We start from the raw sequence: 18,238 nt of genomic DNA, 5'->3' as shown, positions 1-18,238 counted from the left end.
CACACTGTATTTAATTCAGATTCTGCTTGGGATGGAAACAAGGTGATAAATTGAAGTGTCTTAACAGCATCCTCATTTGCATTACTGGAACAGCTTACCACAAATTACCAACAGAATCATATTTGAAACACGTCTTACATTCCTCTCCACCTCGATTAATCTATCTTTAACTTTCAGTAATTCTCTAGTAGTCTCCTGATTTTCCTTCTCCCACTTATTGACAGACTGATTTCCTTCTCCACTTCTTGGAGGAGAATTCTGAAGCATCCTTTCCTCTTCTTGTCTTTGCTTGAGAGCTTCATAGTTCTTCTTCACCTGGAATTATTTAGGACAACTTAGGTAAGGTTTAGAATTTTCCATTTTGTACGTGCAAATTTATTACTTTATTATCTGACCACGACCCTTCTAAAGAACAGAAGTGCTGTTACCGTATTTGTAAATTTGGTTCTTGTACATACTTGGGGGGATGATGTACAGATTATTTATGGACAGTTTAACCCCAACAAATAGCAGACTTCTATTTTCTATTATATTTAAATGTTTTTAACATTTAAATTAACATTAACATTCCCCAACTTTTTTTACTGAAATTCTACAACCAAGTTGATAGAATTTCCTTTTTTAACCAAACTACTCAGGCTGCTCAAGGTAGGCCAGAAAATGTAACTGGAAATGACATCCCAAATCAAACCAACCCCAGATTATTTCTGCAGCTGATGTTTTCATGGCCAGCTCAACATTTTTTCATGTGATTTCAACACAGTCTTAAAAGCATTCATACCTTTGTCCTGCTTTCCATGACCTGAATGACGCCCATATTTTGTTGTCTTACCCAAAAAGTGTGGAAATAACAACTCATTTAACATTATAGAAAAATGCCCTTTTCCTTACTGTTTTCAGTTCCTGACGCAGCTGCTGGTTTAGATTTGTTGATTCTTCCAAACGAGCCTCCAAAGCAGCAATTTTTTCTTCTTTTATTTCCAGAGACTTCTTGAGCGTGGATTCTAATTTGGACTCCAAAAGCTTGTACCTACTGGCCAACAACAAAAAAGAGTCTCTATTTTAAATAATATTCGAGGTATTTAAATTCTAAAATGTTCTAGAAATGACTCATAGCTATATTCAAAAATCCCTGAGTGCTGTGGTCAGAAGTATGAAGACACCTCAGCATCCACAACAAGTTCTATGTCAAAAATAACCAGAAGATGGTTGTCAAAACCATTTTTGACTCCTCCTTTCTTTTAAACCGCGTTAGACCCAGAAAAAGACCCATTCAGGCACCCTAGGGGGGTGCTGGGTTTCTCTGCATCATTAGTGAGTGGTGCCTGCACTCCTTCTGGCTCCATTCCAGTGAATCCAGCGGGGACCTGAACTCAATTAGGATGTGAAGTATTTGGAGAGCAAGATTTTCATCAGTTCCCATTTCCTGCCAGCTCCAAAGGGGAGGACAGGGAAGGAGATGGATGGAGCACAGCACTGTGCAGGTGCACACTCATTTGGTGCTATCAATGTGTAAATTGCTCACTCAGCCCAGCTGCTGATATTTTAAGACTGCTGCCACCTTTGATGTGCAAAGCTTCCATTTTTAACCATATTCACGATATTGTAGGGCACCTAAAACCCCCCAAAATGTCAGTCTGAGAAAGAAATGGTCAGATTAAACTGTATTGTTTTAGAACTGCACATCCTTTATGGGAAATACTGAAACCCACACTCATTAATCACTTCTAAGCAGTTCAGTCCCTGTGCATGGCTCAGAATCTGGAGAACACTCCACTCCTTCCCACAGCTGGATAAAATAAACCCAATCACTGATATCCCCCTTTCTAATCCTGGCTGCTGAAGGATCCATCAATTTAGTGAAGGGAATAAACTGCAGAAGGCTCCTGAATGGACAATGGCATCAGCTCCAGTTAGGAACTGGAGCAGAAGACCAATGGGAAGAGAATTAATAAGCAGAAAGCTGTCCAGTAGCATCATGCAGCAGGGGGGGAATCCAAGATTTTCAGATATGACAACTGATTCCCAAGGATTTATGGAATAGTAGGCAGCCTGTGACTAATAAGAGTATATGGTATTTCAACTTCTTGAGCTGAAGCACAAATTTGGCTACAAGTAATTCCTGCTACTGAAAAATGACACAGTTCTATAGAAAACAAAGGAGGAAAAATAATAGCAGAGATCCAATACCCACTTACACTTTGAACAATGAAAGATGGTACACATTTTTGAATATGACTGCAGGTTGAGTTATTTTGGATTCAGAGTCAAAATCCATAAATCTACTTGTTCAAGGACAAGTAGAAAAGCAGGCAAGAGAAAATGGAAAATGCTTCCAAGTTAACTCAAAAAGCGTGGCCAGTTTAGACCTCAATAGAAAGACTCTGAGGTGCTACCAAGATCATTTCTTAAAAACCACAAGCAGCTCATTCCAATCAGGAATGGTACATTTTTCATTTCCATTACCAAACTGACAGAGGCAGATGAAAAACTACACTGAGAAGTAATTTTATCCATAATGAACCCAAGCTCTTCATAGCCCTGATGGAAGAGCCGGTAATGACTCACCTATCTATTGTTATGTAAGGAAAGCAGTCCAGGTATCTTTGGGATGAATGAAGAAGTTGAGACCAATGGAAAAGCAGGATATTTATGGGCAGAGCAAAATTTCAAACCAATGCTAGCTTTCACTTTGAAAACAAACATTGCCCTTTCATGATTCTCCAGCTCTACATGGAGCTTACAAAGAAGCTCAAGACCGCACCAGAGCTCAACCACTTCTAACCAAGAACCTGATTAAATGTTGCTCCATTTGGGCTTCATCTAAGTTTAAGCTTCACCTTGGATCGAGGTCTGGTGGTTTTTTATTTGGTATATTTATCTAAGGACACACCAAATGCTTATCAAGTGCTGTATGTGACACAGAAATGCTTAAATCAGAAGAAATCCAACCAGTTCAAGTTATGAGGACTTTTCCTGAATTCATGTGGGAGCTGAGAAAGGCAGGTAGGTGAAAGAAACCCCAAGAGGGGGTAACACATGACCCTGGCACTACCCCTGCGACAGAGCACTGGGAAAGGGAAGCTGGATTCAAACCCCATGTGTTATCTGGGTTCCTTTGGACACGGCCCCATATCAATCTCCATGCTCAGGACAATCAGTTGCAATAACAGATCATGACAGCGGAACTGCACTGGGAAGCAAAGCTTGGCTGGAAGTCCACAGTGTCTGCTTTGCTCCTGTCACCAATTTTCCCTAAATCCCTGCAAGACAAGGCAGAGGAGGAAAATGCAGCAGAAGAGAGAGATGTCAGGGCAGCAGCTGCTGTCCAGAAAATATATCAGTGGCAGGTGTGGAGAAGTGATGGAGCCACCACCAAGTTCTGGAGACACTCAAGCACTGGATACTTCCCAGCCAGGGGAAGTGGAAATGCAAATTCCTTTAGGATGGAAGAATTAGAAGGAAATGGTTGCAAGGACAGAGTGAGACAGTTTAAAGTAATCACTATGTGACAGAAACCATTTGTGTCAGACAGGCAGATAAAAAGGGAAAAAAAAATTACTTTGAGCTAATTACCTTTTACTGCTACTGTTGCTGCTGCTGACTAGAGCACAAAACATTTTAATTATATATAAATCTCCTGACATACTTCAATGAGTCTCTTAGCAACAAAAAGTGGCAACTCACTGTCACAGTCAGCTGAATGTGAAAGCACATGAACTAATTAATTTCCAAAAATATCAAGTTCCTTTTTGGGTCTATGAGTGTGCCTTAAAAATCTAAGAGTATGCACAGAACCAGTCTGCAAAACCACTTTATCAATAAAAAAGATCCTTATTTCTCCTCTTTGTCACGCAGGCCCTACCATTCTCACCTGTCATCACTGCTCTGCTCATCATGCAGGAGACGCTCCTTGTTCAAGCCAATTTTCTCAAGCTCGTGGGCCAGTTTTTCTAGATCATTGTTCATCTGTTGAGTCTTCAATTTCTCATTCACCAAGTCCTTGCACAGAAAAAACTACAGTCAGTATTTTCAGTGAAATAAAATACCGCAGTCTCCATTTTAGGAGTGCTGAGACAAGGGTGTTTTATCACTACATGACTGGAACAATTCAACTTTAAGTCTCTTTCCAGTTGCCAGCTTTCAGCTGTATCAGACATTATACCACAACTAGAATATGATTTCCCTGCACTCTCTTCCTTTCCCTTTAAAATTTCCTTTAGAATTTCCCTTTAAATTTGGTCTGGAACATGACAGTGAAGGGGAAACATTCCAGCAATATGATATTCTTCCTTTCCATGACTACGATTATAGCAATTTTCATTACCTAATGCATAAAGGTGTTAATAGTACACAGATTAATGCAGGAAAAAAACCCAAATCAGAAACCCAGATATAATTTCTGTACATTATAAACAGATTATGATGGGAATGGAAACTCCTCTGTGTTTACCTCTCTCAACGTGACCAAGGTTTTCTTATCAATGGTAGCTCTTTTCACCAGTTCCTTGTTTTCCTTCTCCAGCTCTTTCACGTGCAGACACGACTCTTTGTAAACAACTATTTCTTTAAACAGAGATTTATTTTCCCTTTCCAGATTACTGATTTTGACATTATTTTCTTCTAAGGTACTATCTTTAATTTCTGCTTGCTGTCGAAGCCTTTTGTTTTCCTTTTCCAGCTGTTTCTTATCCTTTTCCAGTTGAGAAGTCTCTTGTTCTAACAACTTATTCTCCTTTTCCAACTGCTCCAGGCGTTTACTAGAGATTTTTAACTCTTCCAAGTTCTTTTGCAGGGTCTGATTTTCAGTCTCTAAATCTTGTAATTCGCTCTCTAATTGCTGAATCTTCTTATTGCTGTTTTCCAGGGCTTTCTGTAGCCTTTGGTTTTCTGTGTCCAGGCCTTGGTAACTGACTTCCAAGCGTTCAGTCTTCTTAAAAGAGGCTTTCATCAGTTCAAGGCTTTTTTTGAGCTGCTCCTTTTCACTCTCCAGCTCCTTATTTTCTAACTGTAACTGTGCCACTTTAATGCTTGTACACTTCAAGGATTCAATTGTCCTCCGTAACTCTAAATTTTCTTCGTCGAGTTGGGAATTCTCCTTTTCTAATGATTCTAATTGAAAAGTGAGGTTTTTCAAGCTATCCAAGGTTTTTTTCAGCTTTCTGTTCTCCATCTCCAGGTCAGAGTTCTCTTGTTCTAAGGCCTCAATCTTCTCACAAGTGATTTTTAGGTTGGTGATTTTCTTCTGTAATAACTCATTTTCCTTCTCCATACGATGCAGCTCGTTCTCTAATTCTTCTGCCCTCTCCCCTTTCTCTTTGTAGTGTTCCAGTTCTTTCTTGACTTGTTTTTTTTCAAATTCTATCTTATTTAACTTACTGCTGGTCTCTTTGATAGACTCATGGAGGATTTTATTTTCCTTCTCAATTTCTTTCATTCTCGCCTCAGCACTGATTTGTGAGCGCTGCCTTAGAGAAGCCACAGTTTGATTCAAGTGCTCATTTTCTTGTTCTAAGAGTTTAATCTAATTTGGGTAGAAAAATGGTAAAGTGATAAACAACATGCCAACAAGGAATTGCTTTCATATAGAAAATAAAAGATACTCATCATATCATATTTACCTTTTAAGTTAAAGAAAATCTCTTATTCTGCTAATATTTATGTGAAGAATTACAAACATTATTTTAAATTTGACAACAAAGTCAATCTTCAAATCTTTTCCTCTTGAATATTAATAGATAAACGTAAACCCAAAACTAATAAAGCACAAATCAAAAGAAAGCTTTATGTACTTCCTAGCAAATTTAATTTTCATTTGTGTTTACCCATGTTTAGATTGTTTTTTCTTACACTATGATTTCCAGAGCTGTGTCTCCTGTCCACGAAGAACAGGACTGCAGCAAGTTCTAAACCAAACCTGAGATGGAGGGGGACATGGGAGCCGCAAAAGTCTCTTATTTCACTTTGAAAAAAGTAGAGGTGATGGGTGGGAGATGAGGGAATCCTGAACACATTCAACAACAATTTGAGAAGAAACACACCACAGTTACACTGATTTTTGAGTTAAATAGAACCTTCGGATATTCTGCTCCAAACCAGCTTCAGAGAAAGTAAATTATATTGGAATTATTTTCCTAGGAAACATTTTCCCAGATCTACCTCAAGGATAAAGGCAGAACCTACACTTTAATTTTTAGTATTTCTTGACTTTTTAGGTTGCTCCAAATAATTTGGAATTATCTGGGCATGTAACACCACACAGCAAAATCCAGCAGAACTGTTTGGATCAATATTTAAGTGTACACTAATAACCCAGTGTAAGGGATGTTTGAACAATAAACTGTTTGGGAGAAAAGCAGAAGTGCTGCTTGCAATGAAAAACAGACTGAGAAAATTACAGGCTGTTCTTCTAAAGTGAAATGTGAATGGAACTATTAATTACAGATCCACGGCTCTGATCCCAGCAATGACAAACTGCTCTGGAATATTCACAAGAAACTCCTTAACAGGTGCCTAAAAACACAGCTCTGGAGCACCTGGCATGGCATTGAATTACTGTCCATGAATTCTGCTTCTATAATCCCAATTCTACAAAAAATCCTGACAAATGCCTCCAGGATTTTGGATGAGATCAAATGAACCTCCTACAATCATCCCCAGTAAGTGTCAGCACAGGATTTTGGAAGAGATATGGAAGATGCTGTTGATTCATCAGCCCCTAAGTGTATTATTTTTAAGCAGAAATAGGCCCACTGAAATATCAGTCCTAAAACAAGATATGTATCTTTAAATGAAAGCAAGCCTTCCATGCCAAGCGTTTTTTTTTTTCTACCTCCCTTTTTCTTCCTTCTGGAATTCCATTTACTGATTAATGGCCTTTAAAAATATTCAACAATTTTTGAAATATAATATTCTGCATTTCAAAATACTGTACTTTAAATTAAACTAAATGGCCATGTCATCAGGAGGTATAAATAGAATTTATAAAAGCTAACAGCAATTCTAATTCTGATGGACTCAATTCCTAAATCTGAGAATTCCATAAACTTCCAGAACTCTTTTTTCCTGCTGCCTGCTCTGCAGACACCTCAGAAGGTGCCAGTGCCCATCACGCACAGGTACATCTTTTACAAAGATTCAGATGCCAGTTTTTGGCAGCCACAAATAAATCCAGGTGGTCACAGCAGGAACCCATCCCAGTGCAGGGCAGAATTATGGAGCTGGGCCCAAGGCTGCTGGAATTCCCATCAATACTCTAACATTACTCCACGCACTGCCAGCTGCCTGGGACCTGTTCTCTTCTGGGAGGTGTCTGGCCTTTCTCCAAAGTTCCCAATTTTCTTTCATGGCTGAGCTACACCCTTCCAAGCAGCTCCAGCAGATGCCCACGGAAGCCACAGGAGCCTTAGAAACACCACAAAGCTATAAATCCACCAGGGAAGCCCCAGTCAGAAATGAGTCATGTCTCTCACTGCCTGCAGCTCCCAGCAAATCTGTTTTCCTGCAGGAACCTCCTTTTGGCAAATCCACTACATTTACAACCCCTTTATGTCTGTAAAATCCTACAAAAGGAGACCAGCAGAGCACAAAGCAGCATTAAAACTTTTGGTTCTGCTACTCACTTGTCGCTCGGAGTTTTCCCGAAGTGCTTCAAGTGTCTTTTCAAGCTGTGCTTTTTCTTTCATCAAATCTTTACTCTGATTTTGACTGTTCTGAAGACTTTGTTTCTCTTGGCTAACTTCATTCTCCAGCTCTTCAAGCTGGGAAGAGAAACAAAAGTTTTAAAATGTACTTAAAAATTACAGTCTTAGCTGGGTTGAAGGCACCCTTATAGAAATAAAGAAGCTTAAGGGAAAGAATTAAACAGAATTTTCTAATCTTTAATTGAAACACTAATTTCTTCTGGGAATACATTTACTCCTGCCAGAATTTTCTCCCTGGCTCAGAACACTGTACCTATAAAGTACTTTAGTGTAAAAAAAAGTGCTAGATTTTCTCAGGTTCTGGATATTTCCTCAAGCACCTTTTTTTTTTCCTCTTAAAATTCCTTTTCAGTGAGATTTATACTGTTCCTCCAAGACCCTTTTAACTTAGGAAGGTTGAATGTTGTTTGATCTTACTTAACTATTTCAAGAGATAATTAAGATGATTCCTTGGGAATTAAATATATGGGTTTGCTTTGTCAAGTGTTTCCAACTTGCAGAGAGCAAAACTATTTAAAATACCCAAGCGCGGTTTCTCTGTCTCATTTAAGCAGTTACAAGTTGACCTGAATGATGTTTGTGTGTTTTATTCCTTTCTTTTGTACCTCCCAGCTGTTTTTTTTGGGCACAGCACAGCAGCTGCTCCAAAAAACACCAGCTTTTTAGGAATCAGAAAACTTATGGAAGCATGGAATGCAGTAGGGATTTCTTTAATTTTCTTTTGTAAATTATCTCTTACCCATTCTAAGAATAGTCTTTCACCTGAAATAGCTGCTGAAGTCAAAGCTATTTCAGGAACTTTAGACACTTTCACCCCACTGTAATTAACCCCAGCTTCTTTTTTTTTTTATATTTTTATTCTCTATAAATATCACTGATTATTCTATTTGATACACATAATTTGAGGAGCAAAGTATTGTAGCTCAGCACAGTTAAACCTGACAAACTCCCCTCTTGAGCTGTTTATCAATACCTTGACCCACCTTCTCCCTTCCTCAGCTAAAATGAGGACACAGGACCAAGTTTTCAGCTTAGACTCATCACTCACTCTCCACCTCTGTACACACATTTTCTTCTGCTTCATAATTACCAAAATTAATGCTCTCCAGTATTCTAAACCACTTTTATTACTCATCATATCCCAAATATATTATTATTTTTCCCCTCACTGGTCTAAGACCTTTCTGAATAAACTGGTCACACACTCACATAAAAAAAAAGAGGAAAAACCTCTTGGAGGTGGTTTTTTTACTATAAACTTTCAAACACTGTAACTCCAATTGGACCCTTGTAATGCCTTACCCAAAATAACAGCAATTCATAAAATTACCCTTTAGGAAGAAAATAGCAAAGAACATTAGGCATCTCTCACACAATCCAAGCACACCCTGACCTTTACCTTCTTGCTAAGTCTTTGGTTTTCTTTTTCCATTTTCAGAATCCTTGAACTGCTGCCTTCCACAGAGCCCACAGCACTCTGCAGCTCTTCCACCGTCTTCAGCAAACTTTGGTTTTCCATTTCCAGCTTCAGTAACCTGCTGGATGTCAGCTCATTCACCTCATGGCCCAGTGATTTCTGTGGCACTGCAGGAGAAAAAGACCATTATTCAAATAAAATGTGACTTATTAGCCAGAATTCTTTGGATTCTTCCTGTATTTTTAAACTTAGAGGACTTAACAGCCTCTGAAGGTCCTTCCAATGTCCTCTTGGTGACCAGAGCTGGTTAGGATTAGAAATATTAGAAATTAAAATATGTTCTACTTTCCTAATGTTCCTAATCACAGCACAGATTTGTTTCCCACAACTCAGGATGTACCTCCAAATTCCTCAAGTGCTTTGCACAGAATCCAGTTTGTATCCAAGCATGTTATACAGAAGAATCAATATTTTTACCACAGTCCTCGTCCTTTAAATTTGAGAACAGCAAAGCAAGGAGATTCATGATCTGTGCTGCAGAGTACAGAAGTGCGAATGGCAAAATGTAATTTCAAGGTATTTATGGGGTTTACACCACTATTTAACTGAACAAGAACTACAAGAACAGACTTCTCATGTAGGTTGTACCTTGATGGATACATGGGAATCAGCATTTCTCCAGAGATAACATAGTCTGCAGTTTAGAAATAAGGACATTTAATTTTCTAATGCTACCCATCCTGAGATTTCAATTTCAATCAGTTTGCAAGTATTAACTATGTTTACCTTCAGAAAGTTCAGTAGTCCTGTTTATCTGCTCCAGCTCCCAGCCAAGATGCAAAGACTCATCCATACTTTGTTTCTGAGCCATTTCTAGGGTCATATTTTCCTCCATGAGCTCCTCAATCTTCTTTCTGTCCATATCACGCTCCTTGAAAATTATTTCACAGGTTAAAAGAAAAGTCTCAATATGTGCAAAGTATTCTATTATTTATATTATATTGATATTGGTACTTTATTATGTTGTCACAGGGAAGAGCAAAGTGCTTTTTCTGATCTGCCTAGACACTGAGACGGGGAGGAACTGGGAAAAGTTGGGAGAACTTTGAAGGGGACAGTAAAAAGATTACAAAGAACCTCTTCTTCTCATAACCTACAGCAATTACTCCCTACTCTTCCAAAATTTACTTCTCTCTGAATATTAGGAAGCGAAGTGCATGGGGTAAACACAATTTTTAAGTGACAACTGATTCACATTAAAAAAAATCAAACTATTGCTCTTGAATCTCTGCATTTATCATCACATTCCTTGCCTGCTATTTTGAAGGCTTTTATTAAAAATAGAAATTAAATTCAGTGTGTATCAGTTGCCTTTGCCACTCTCTCCTGTGACTCACCATCTCCATATCATGCAATTTAGCTTTTAGTTGTAAATTCTCTTTTTCTAACTCATGCAGTTTATCTGAACGCGCTCGGGTCCCCTCTAATTGATCTTCCAACATTGTCTTGGTTTCTAGCAACACTTGATTGTCTTCCTTTAATTCCTGCAAAAATGGAACAACCAACAACAAATCAATCCCAAACAAGAAGCAATCCCCTGCTCATGCAAACTTTGATACATATCACAACCAGTTTCAGAAACTCAAACTAAAACTGGGAGCTGTAACAGACTTTTTATAAATTAGGTTTATAGGCCACTGGGCCCAAAGTCAGGCCATGATGCTGAAAATGCAACCACAATCTTAAAATACAACCAGCCACTCTCAAAAGGCCTTATCAGCTTTAATTTTGGTACACTGAGGATTTTTTTAATAGCGTCTGATGAAAGTAATGTGCAAAATACATAATTGGCAATTTTCCTCAAAACTTTTCAAACTTCAGCACACAGTCAGCTGCAAAGTCTAAAAAAGATCCCATAAATATCCTTCATACTCCTCCCTACACAAATATTAAGTCAACTCACAATTATTATGAAACAAACCCAACTAATTAACATCTATCTGTACTGAAGAATGCTTGAAATATCCGATAGTTTACAAGCTATGAAATACATAAACGATTTTTAGGGCTTTTTTAATTTTAACATTCTATGAAAATGAAACTTCCACTGTTGTCAAATCCTATACACTAATCTGTTTTCCTGCACTAATTTTTATACCGTATGGCACTTGCCCATCAAATTTGGCACTTACAGACAGAATGATGGCCTGATAAATTCCTGCATGTTGATTTGCCTCCTAAATTACTAATTCATGCCAGAACTCTAAGTTCCCCTTGCCTGGTGTTGGTACATCTTTTTTTAGGGTATTTTATAACATTGTCCTGTACTCATTTATGTGAACAGCCTTCCTTTCCTCAACACCTGACTTAGAAAATTGCTTTCCCTTATGAGACCTACGAGAGGAAAAAGGAATTAGTATATTTATAGCATTTTTTGAATTAATTCCTCTGTGGGTTTCTCAATCCATCCTTCACAGAGGCTTCCACTGGCCTTGCTAGCTTTGTGCTCTGGTGAACGCTGCTGACTTCCATGCCATTACACATGGAAACAATTCCCAAAAAACTGGAATTTGTCACAAAAACCTGACTGCTATATCCCAGAGCAAGACGCTGCAACCCTTTCTCACATCCCAATGCTTTAATCTCCAAAGACACTTTGAAAAAGCCTCAGCCAAGAGAAGAATGGTGGTTCTGGGTGATTTTCCCCCTGGATTTATTCACCTCCACCCTGGCTTTGTAGAACTCAATGTCATGGAGCCTCTCTTTGTAGCGGCTGACTTCGCTCTCCAGCTTGTCCACACGGATTGCCTTCTCCCGGAGCACGTCCAGCTCATCCCTGTACACCCTGGCAGAGCGGGCATCCGACAGCAGGTTCATGTTCTGGGACACAGACACAGGAATACAGGCAGGACTGGACAGAGCATGGTGAAGGGTAACACAGCTCCTTCATTGTTTGAATTAAGGGAATGCAGAGGGGTATTGTTAATTCTGAGAAATACAAAGAAAAAAATCGAATATATAGTAGAGGATTGTAGACTATTTTATTTCCAAGGAAACTGCACTGGCCCTTTTCAAGGACTCACTGTAATTATATATATTGTATATTTATGTATATATTTAAGGTTTTTCCCCTCATTATCACCACACAAAGTATAAAGAAAAATCAGACAAAATTGGAACGCTTTCAATTTAAGAAGATCCTTTCAGAGGATGCACTGGTGGCAAATAGCTTGAATGAAGAAACAAAAAAATTAGAAAAGAAATACTAACTAACCTAAGTCAGGGCATTTTTTTCCCCATCATAATACACCAAATAAAGGAATAGATTACAAGGTCAGGTTCAGAATGCAAAATAAAAAAATAAACATGAAAACATACTTAACATCAAAAAAGACTGGTGAATTGCTCTGGCAGTGGCAACTTTTCTTAAAATAATAAAATTATTAAACCCACACCTCTTGCTGAAGTCTCTTCAGTTCAGCTTCCATCTGTTCCAGTTCTTGTTTACAGTCAAGCAGCTGCTCAGTCTTTTCCTCACTTGAAGGACAAAACACAAACCAGTTAAACATGGCCACAAAATCTGCTGATGATCACCAGGTTTGAGAACAAAATGCTGAGATTTGTGAGGCTTCCACCTTTCAGGTGGAATTTCCACAATTTCAGGGACATCAAGAGTGTAAAATTTAGGGTTGCTATTATGATTTTAGTTATTCTTTTGGTTTTAGTCTTTATCTAATATTTTAAGTGTTGTTAGACTTTTCATAGTGCTTTAAATTGTTGTTTCCTACTCACAAAGGGCAGAAAATGGGGTTTAATAAGGAATTTTTGCAATAAGGGATTTTGTGGAAAAAAACCCACAGACATTACACATGAATGTGTACCAGGAGATCCACATTAAAAACTCAACTCAGAATTACACATTCAAAAGGTCCAAATTCTTTCCAGGAGAACCAGACACTGACCCCTTGTCACAATCAAGTAAAGCCAATTTTAAAAGCACTTTTATATTTCTGTAATTTTTCCTTTTCTTGCAGAAAAGAATTAAGGGGTTTAGGTGCCTTGACTCAACTGAAGAAGATACTGCTTAATAAGCTCAAGAATTCCATGAAACACACAATGAATTTTAACTTTATGGAAACAACACAGTGTCGGTTTCAGTCTACTCAGAAGTCTGTGATAAAAACAATTTGACATAGAATGCTACAATTCCTATATGACTCATTCTTAACTTCCAATTCATTTCCCAATCCTTAAAAGATTAGTTTCTTAAACCATGAGTAAGTGCAAAGGAAATATTTCATTCTCTCACAGACAAAGAACACCTGGTGTTCAAAATTCAACTGCACCTCAGAACAAACATTTGCTGTGGAAAAACCTGCCAATATTGAATATTCTTAAAAGATGTATTGTACATTTAAATGTGTTACTATATTATTCCACATTCTGGAATACAAGTAAGAAACAAAAGTAGAAAAGGGGGAAATAAGAAAATTTAATGGACTGAAATGTATAATGTTATCTCAAAGCAATCATACTAACAAAAATTAGGTACGTTTTAAACAAAACTAGAGCAGTTGTTTTTAAAAAGGAGCCAATTTCACCATGAACGATCTTTTTGGGAAAGGATTGTTTGGAAAAAGGCACTGAGCCCACAAGCACAGAAGGCTCAGCTCTGCACAGCTCAATGCAACATCCCTGTCACAGCTTTTCCCCTCCAGAGGTGCTCAGAAACCAGACACAAACACAAATTTATTCCTGATTTCTGTAACTTTTCCATCAGTATCCATATTCCTGTTATTGTTCTACATGGGAACGCACAGAACACTCAGAAAATGAGTGTGCAAATTCCATCTTTGGAGTTTCTGTATTCCCTGGTTTGCATCCAATTGAAAAATAATCTTTACAGACCTTTTATAGGAAATTACATCAGCTACACTGCATATTAAACCAGATATGAAGGTTCACTGCCAAAACCAGATTATAAATAAATTTTATGCTGAGTATTTCCAATTCTGGAATTAATGTAATTTAAAATTTATCAAATAGATGCAGCATTTAACACTAAATGCTGCAGACAGAAGTTAATTCATCCAAGTCTGGTATTTTAAGATACTGCTACATGTAAAGGGAAATTATTTACCAACTGAATTCAAATAAGAGTGCAAAATGTGGACTGTTCTGAGCCATCAGTGTTGCCCTAATTGCATGCTTCAGCTACAGACTGGAGAGGATTGGATTAAATTATACAGAACATACCAGTGTTCACTGTTTAGGCTATCTATTAACTGTCAATCAAACTAATAACAGCAATTTTTTCACTAATTTTCTTGGTGCAGCTGTTTATAGAATATCCTGGGCGGGCTCATTGCAGGAGACACATAATAATACAGACATCAGGAAAAAAGAGCCCCATCTTTTGTCCTCTGTTCCTCATGAAGACCATGCTGTAGCGGGGGAAGGGGATCCTCAGAGTAAATCAACAAGATCCTTAATCCAGCCAGCCAGCTAGAAATAATCTGATCAACAAACTCTGGGCATTGTGACTTATGCTACTTTCAGCATGTGATTTAGTTTACCTGTCTCCTCTACCCATTGCTGAATTAAAAAAAAAAAATCTTTATTTATGCTGTTTCTACACATATTGAATCTCTTCAGATTGAACATTTTAATTCAGAACACACACGCACTTCACTCTGCTAAAACAACTGACACATTGCTACAGGGAGAAGCAGATTCTCCACAGGTCTGTTATTGATCTTCTATTTAAATAACTCCTCACTCCTTGAATATGAAGACAAAGTGCCCAAAGAAACCTACAGAATCAGGAGCAGTATTCAGAAGCAAGTAAGTGTCGTGCAGATAAGAAATGTTTTACACAGGAACAAAGAGGTGGGGGACACAAAAGCATTCTAATGCTTTTAAAAAATTGAATTTTTTTTGTCCTATCTGCAATGATTTTAAACCATGAATTAACCATAGGTGAGTATTTCTTGTTGGAAACAGGTCACGAAATCATGCTGCTGAGAAGGAATCCCACCTGCCTCATCTCCTTTTAATGATCGCCTGGTTTGAGAACAAAATGCTGAGATTTGTGAGACTTCCACCTTTAATCCATGATTTCAGGGACATCAGAGAATAAAATTTAGGATAAAACATCATTATGAATACAAACAGAGACAAACACAGATGAAATGTGGAATTTGTCCTATGCTCCCACAAATCTTCTTGCATTATAAAAATACCTCTCCTGGGGAGCAGTAACTAAAAAAAAACATTTGAAAGGACGAAGAATTGGTCTGAAAGGGACTAGAAGTGTGATAAGGCAGCATTTGGAAAGGATTTGAGTGTCAATTGGTACTCACAGCTCCTGCCTAAGCCTCCTGATCTTGGCCTTGGCATCGGCGAGCTCCACGCTCAGGTGCTGCCGGCTTTCGGTGCGCTTCATGCCAGGAGAGCCGCACGGGGACTGCGCGGCCGAGGCGTGAGGCAGGAAACGGAGACAGTCCCGCTCCTCCGACAGCTCGATGATGGTCTGAGGAGGCAGAGCACAGGCAAAAGTCCAGAGTGGCCCTCACAGAGCCATCTCTGCGTGTGTCATTCATATCAAACACTGCAATGGCACAAGAACGATGGAAAGATTTTGGCTATTGAGGAAGTCAAAAGAGCTCTACCTGCACCTCTGCGCCTAAAGCAAAGAGCCACAGCTTTTCAACAGCACCTTCTGCTATTTTAAGTTTTATTTCTTCACTTTAGACTTTTAAGCCCACAAAATGGCCAGTGCTCAGAATGGACTGGGTAATGAAAAGTGTGAATTCCTTCAAAACCACCACCTATTGAAAATAAAGATAAACGTGTATCTCTAAACAAAGTTGTGTTCTTCAGTGAGCAGCAGCATCCTTGACAACTGAATAAAGCATCAGATCTACAGTAATATTCCTATTTCTCCCTATAAATAAAGGTGTCAGCCAAATATGAACATCTCTCATAGTTTAAAGTATTTTTCCTTTGCTTTGCACAAAGGCATCACCCCCATCCTCTACCCTCTGTTTTATTGCTGTCAAGACAGTGATCTGGAAAAACTGTCCAAGGAGTATCTGGAATAATTGCAACATTGACACATTCACTCTACTGAGGGGCACATTTGGGACCACCGAGATGATTCACAACTCAAACTTTTTACTAAATATACTTCTGTTCCTTGATTCTAACATGTACAACAAGTGTGCTTCAAGATAAGCCTGCAAAACCTCCTCTCCTGGTATGGATTCTTCTTTATCCCCCTCAAGCCTGGACAACAGGACACAGGAATAGAACAGGCAGCTTTCAGTGACTGGCTTGCAAATTGATGGGTTATTGATTCCTGGTTAAATGCAGCTGATACAGCTTTGGATTCTCTGTTTTCAGCTACTGATGAATGTTGCACTTGTTTCCCATTCTGGCTGCATGGAAAAGATCAACTCTTATCTTTCCTACTTCATTTAACAGATATGCACAGAGGAACTCCCTGAAACAATGTTCTGGCAGTCGGGAATCCTGGCTTTAACATGTCAACAGAAAATTAAACTGTTAGCTATAAAAATCCTGAGCTGCATTATCTCAAGAAAATATTTCTTGTATTTCTCTTAAGCCACATCCATACCTCTGAGTGCTCATCTCTTTCATCTATAAGTCTTTTTAAATGCAATGCCATATTTTTCAGGAGAGGCTCAACATACTCTTGTGTCAGCACAATGACATCCATCCACTGCAGGTCAAACACATTTTCCTGATTATGAGTTACCTACATGGGGTGAAATGAAAGAGCAAAAACATCCTCTTGAAATTCTAGGAGTAGAAAGGAAGCATAAAGAAAATAAAACTGCAACTCTACAGGTTAAATTCTCTGGACAAGGTATGAAAAAACATTTAAAATATGTTTAGTTGTATGTAAAAGAAGAGTTTTTTGTCTACCTGGAAGCAGCACCTTGTACTTCTGGCAAGGTGACAATAACATCATTAATAACATTATAAATTATCTACCACATACATTTGATTGGAATTATATTTTTTAAAGATATTTGCAATAAAGATTCCACTAAACTAAATTTGCTGTATATAACTAAGAAATCCTTGAAGCAACAAACTTGCTTACTGGTACTGCTCTAAAAATAAAACCCAAAAATGCTCAATCATTAAATCTTTTTGTGAATCAAGTGAAAAAAATAAAGCCTTTTTTCTTACTACAACCACTCAATATGCAAATCACATATGTGATTTACTTGTCATTGAACACGTGCAACTCCCCTTCCTGCAATACAATATTCCATCTCAAAAAATGCCCAAAATTAAAAGCAAACCCCCCCCAAAATACCTCCTGAATATGGGCTGCAACAGCTGCTCTGGTATCAAAATCCAGACTTTGGATTCTTTCAATAAATTCTTCTTTTTTCTGACACTAAAAATAGAGACATCTATTTTATACACATTGATATGTATAATCACAAGTATTTTCATTCCTCTTTTGTATTTCTTAAGAGTTAAAACTTATAAAGCTGACACTGCAATGGCCACATGACTAAATTACTACCTAATAATTCTGGTGACCAGTAAATCCGTGGTTTATGCCATGTTAGAGTAATTGCAACTTCAACACTAATTAAATGATACAAGGAAAATCAAATTGAAATGGGACAAGGAAGAGGTTTCTTAAAATTGCTACTAATTCAAATTCTTTGATTTATTAAATACATGAAACAGTGCAGTGAGCTAATTTTCAGCAATTTACCATTTCCTTCTTTTCTTTACACTATCAGGTAAATTAACACTACTGAAATTACTAAATTACAACCATTATGGTTGTATTGGACATATTTGTGCAGTAACAGGTGTAGGTTGTAGCTATTTAATTAAAAATCGTAATACTCCAATTTTTCAAGGAATGCAATTGTACCACCAAAGGAAGAAAAGTTTCATACCACCCCAAGTATTAAAATAGTAAGAAAAAGAGATCAAAACTCAAAAGTTTCATAGTGACAAACATAATTAAACTCACCTGAACTGCACAACCGAGCAAAAGCAGGAGGAGCTTTTTTACTTCTTCAGTACCTAGCTCTGAGAAGAAAACAAGAAAAAATGATAA

General features: G+C 38.0%; 1 protein-coding gene across 11 annotated transcripts in view; it reads right to left on the bottom strand.

Annotated features, from left to right (window-relative positions):
• CCDC88A (coiled-coil domain containing 88A) overlaps positions 1-18,238 on the bottom strand; it is a 65,763-nt gene that overhangs the window by 25,218 nt on the left and 22,307 nt on the right. For 8 of the 11 annotated variants that reach the window (XM_053937581.1, XM_053937580.1, XM_053937582.1 and 5 more), the window contains exons 5-18: positions 18,152-18,210; positions 17,471-17,554; positions 16,760-16,900; positions 15,483-15,652; positions 12,576-12,657; positions 11,842-12,000; positions 10,518-10,664; positions 9,907-10,051; positions 9,103-9,287; positions 7,623-7,760; positions 4,454-5,524; positions 3,875-4,002; positions 892-1,033; positions 139-315 (exon numbers count right to left, since the gene is read on the bottom strand). In XM_053937581.1, coding sequence (XP_053793556.1) covers positions 139-315; positions 892-1,033; positions 3,875-4,002; positions 4,454-5,524; positions 7,623-7,760; positions 9,103-9,287; positions 9,907-10,051; positions 10,518-10,664; positions 11,842-12,000; positions 12,576-12,657; positions 15,483-15,652; positions 16,760-16,900; positions 17,471-17,554; positions 18,152-18,210 — 2,828 coding nt within the window. The remainder of the gene's footprint in view (positions 1-138; positions 316-891; positions 1,034-3,874; positions 4,003-4,453; positions 5,525-7,622; positions 7,761-9,102; positions 9,288-9,906; positions 10,052-10,517; positions 10,665-11,841; positions 12,001-12,575; positions 12,658-15,482; positions 15,653-16,759; positions 16,901-17,470; positions 17,555-18,151; positions 18,211-18,238) is intronic. The other 3 variants (XM_053937583.1, XM_053937574.1, XM_053937579.1) reach the window with 1 other exon arrangement.

This window comes from Vidua chalybeata, chromosome 3 (genome assembly GCF_026979565.1).
Source record: "Vidua chalybeata isolate OUT-0048 chromosome 3, bVidCha1 merged haplotype, whole genome shotgun sequence".
In the NCBI taxonomy this organism is placed as follows: domain Eukaryota; kingdom Metazoa; phylum Chordata; class Aves; order Passeriformes; family Viduidae; genus Vidua; species Vidua chalybeata.
This window is presented reverse-complemented; position numbering and strand designations above follow the sequence as displayed.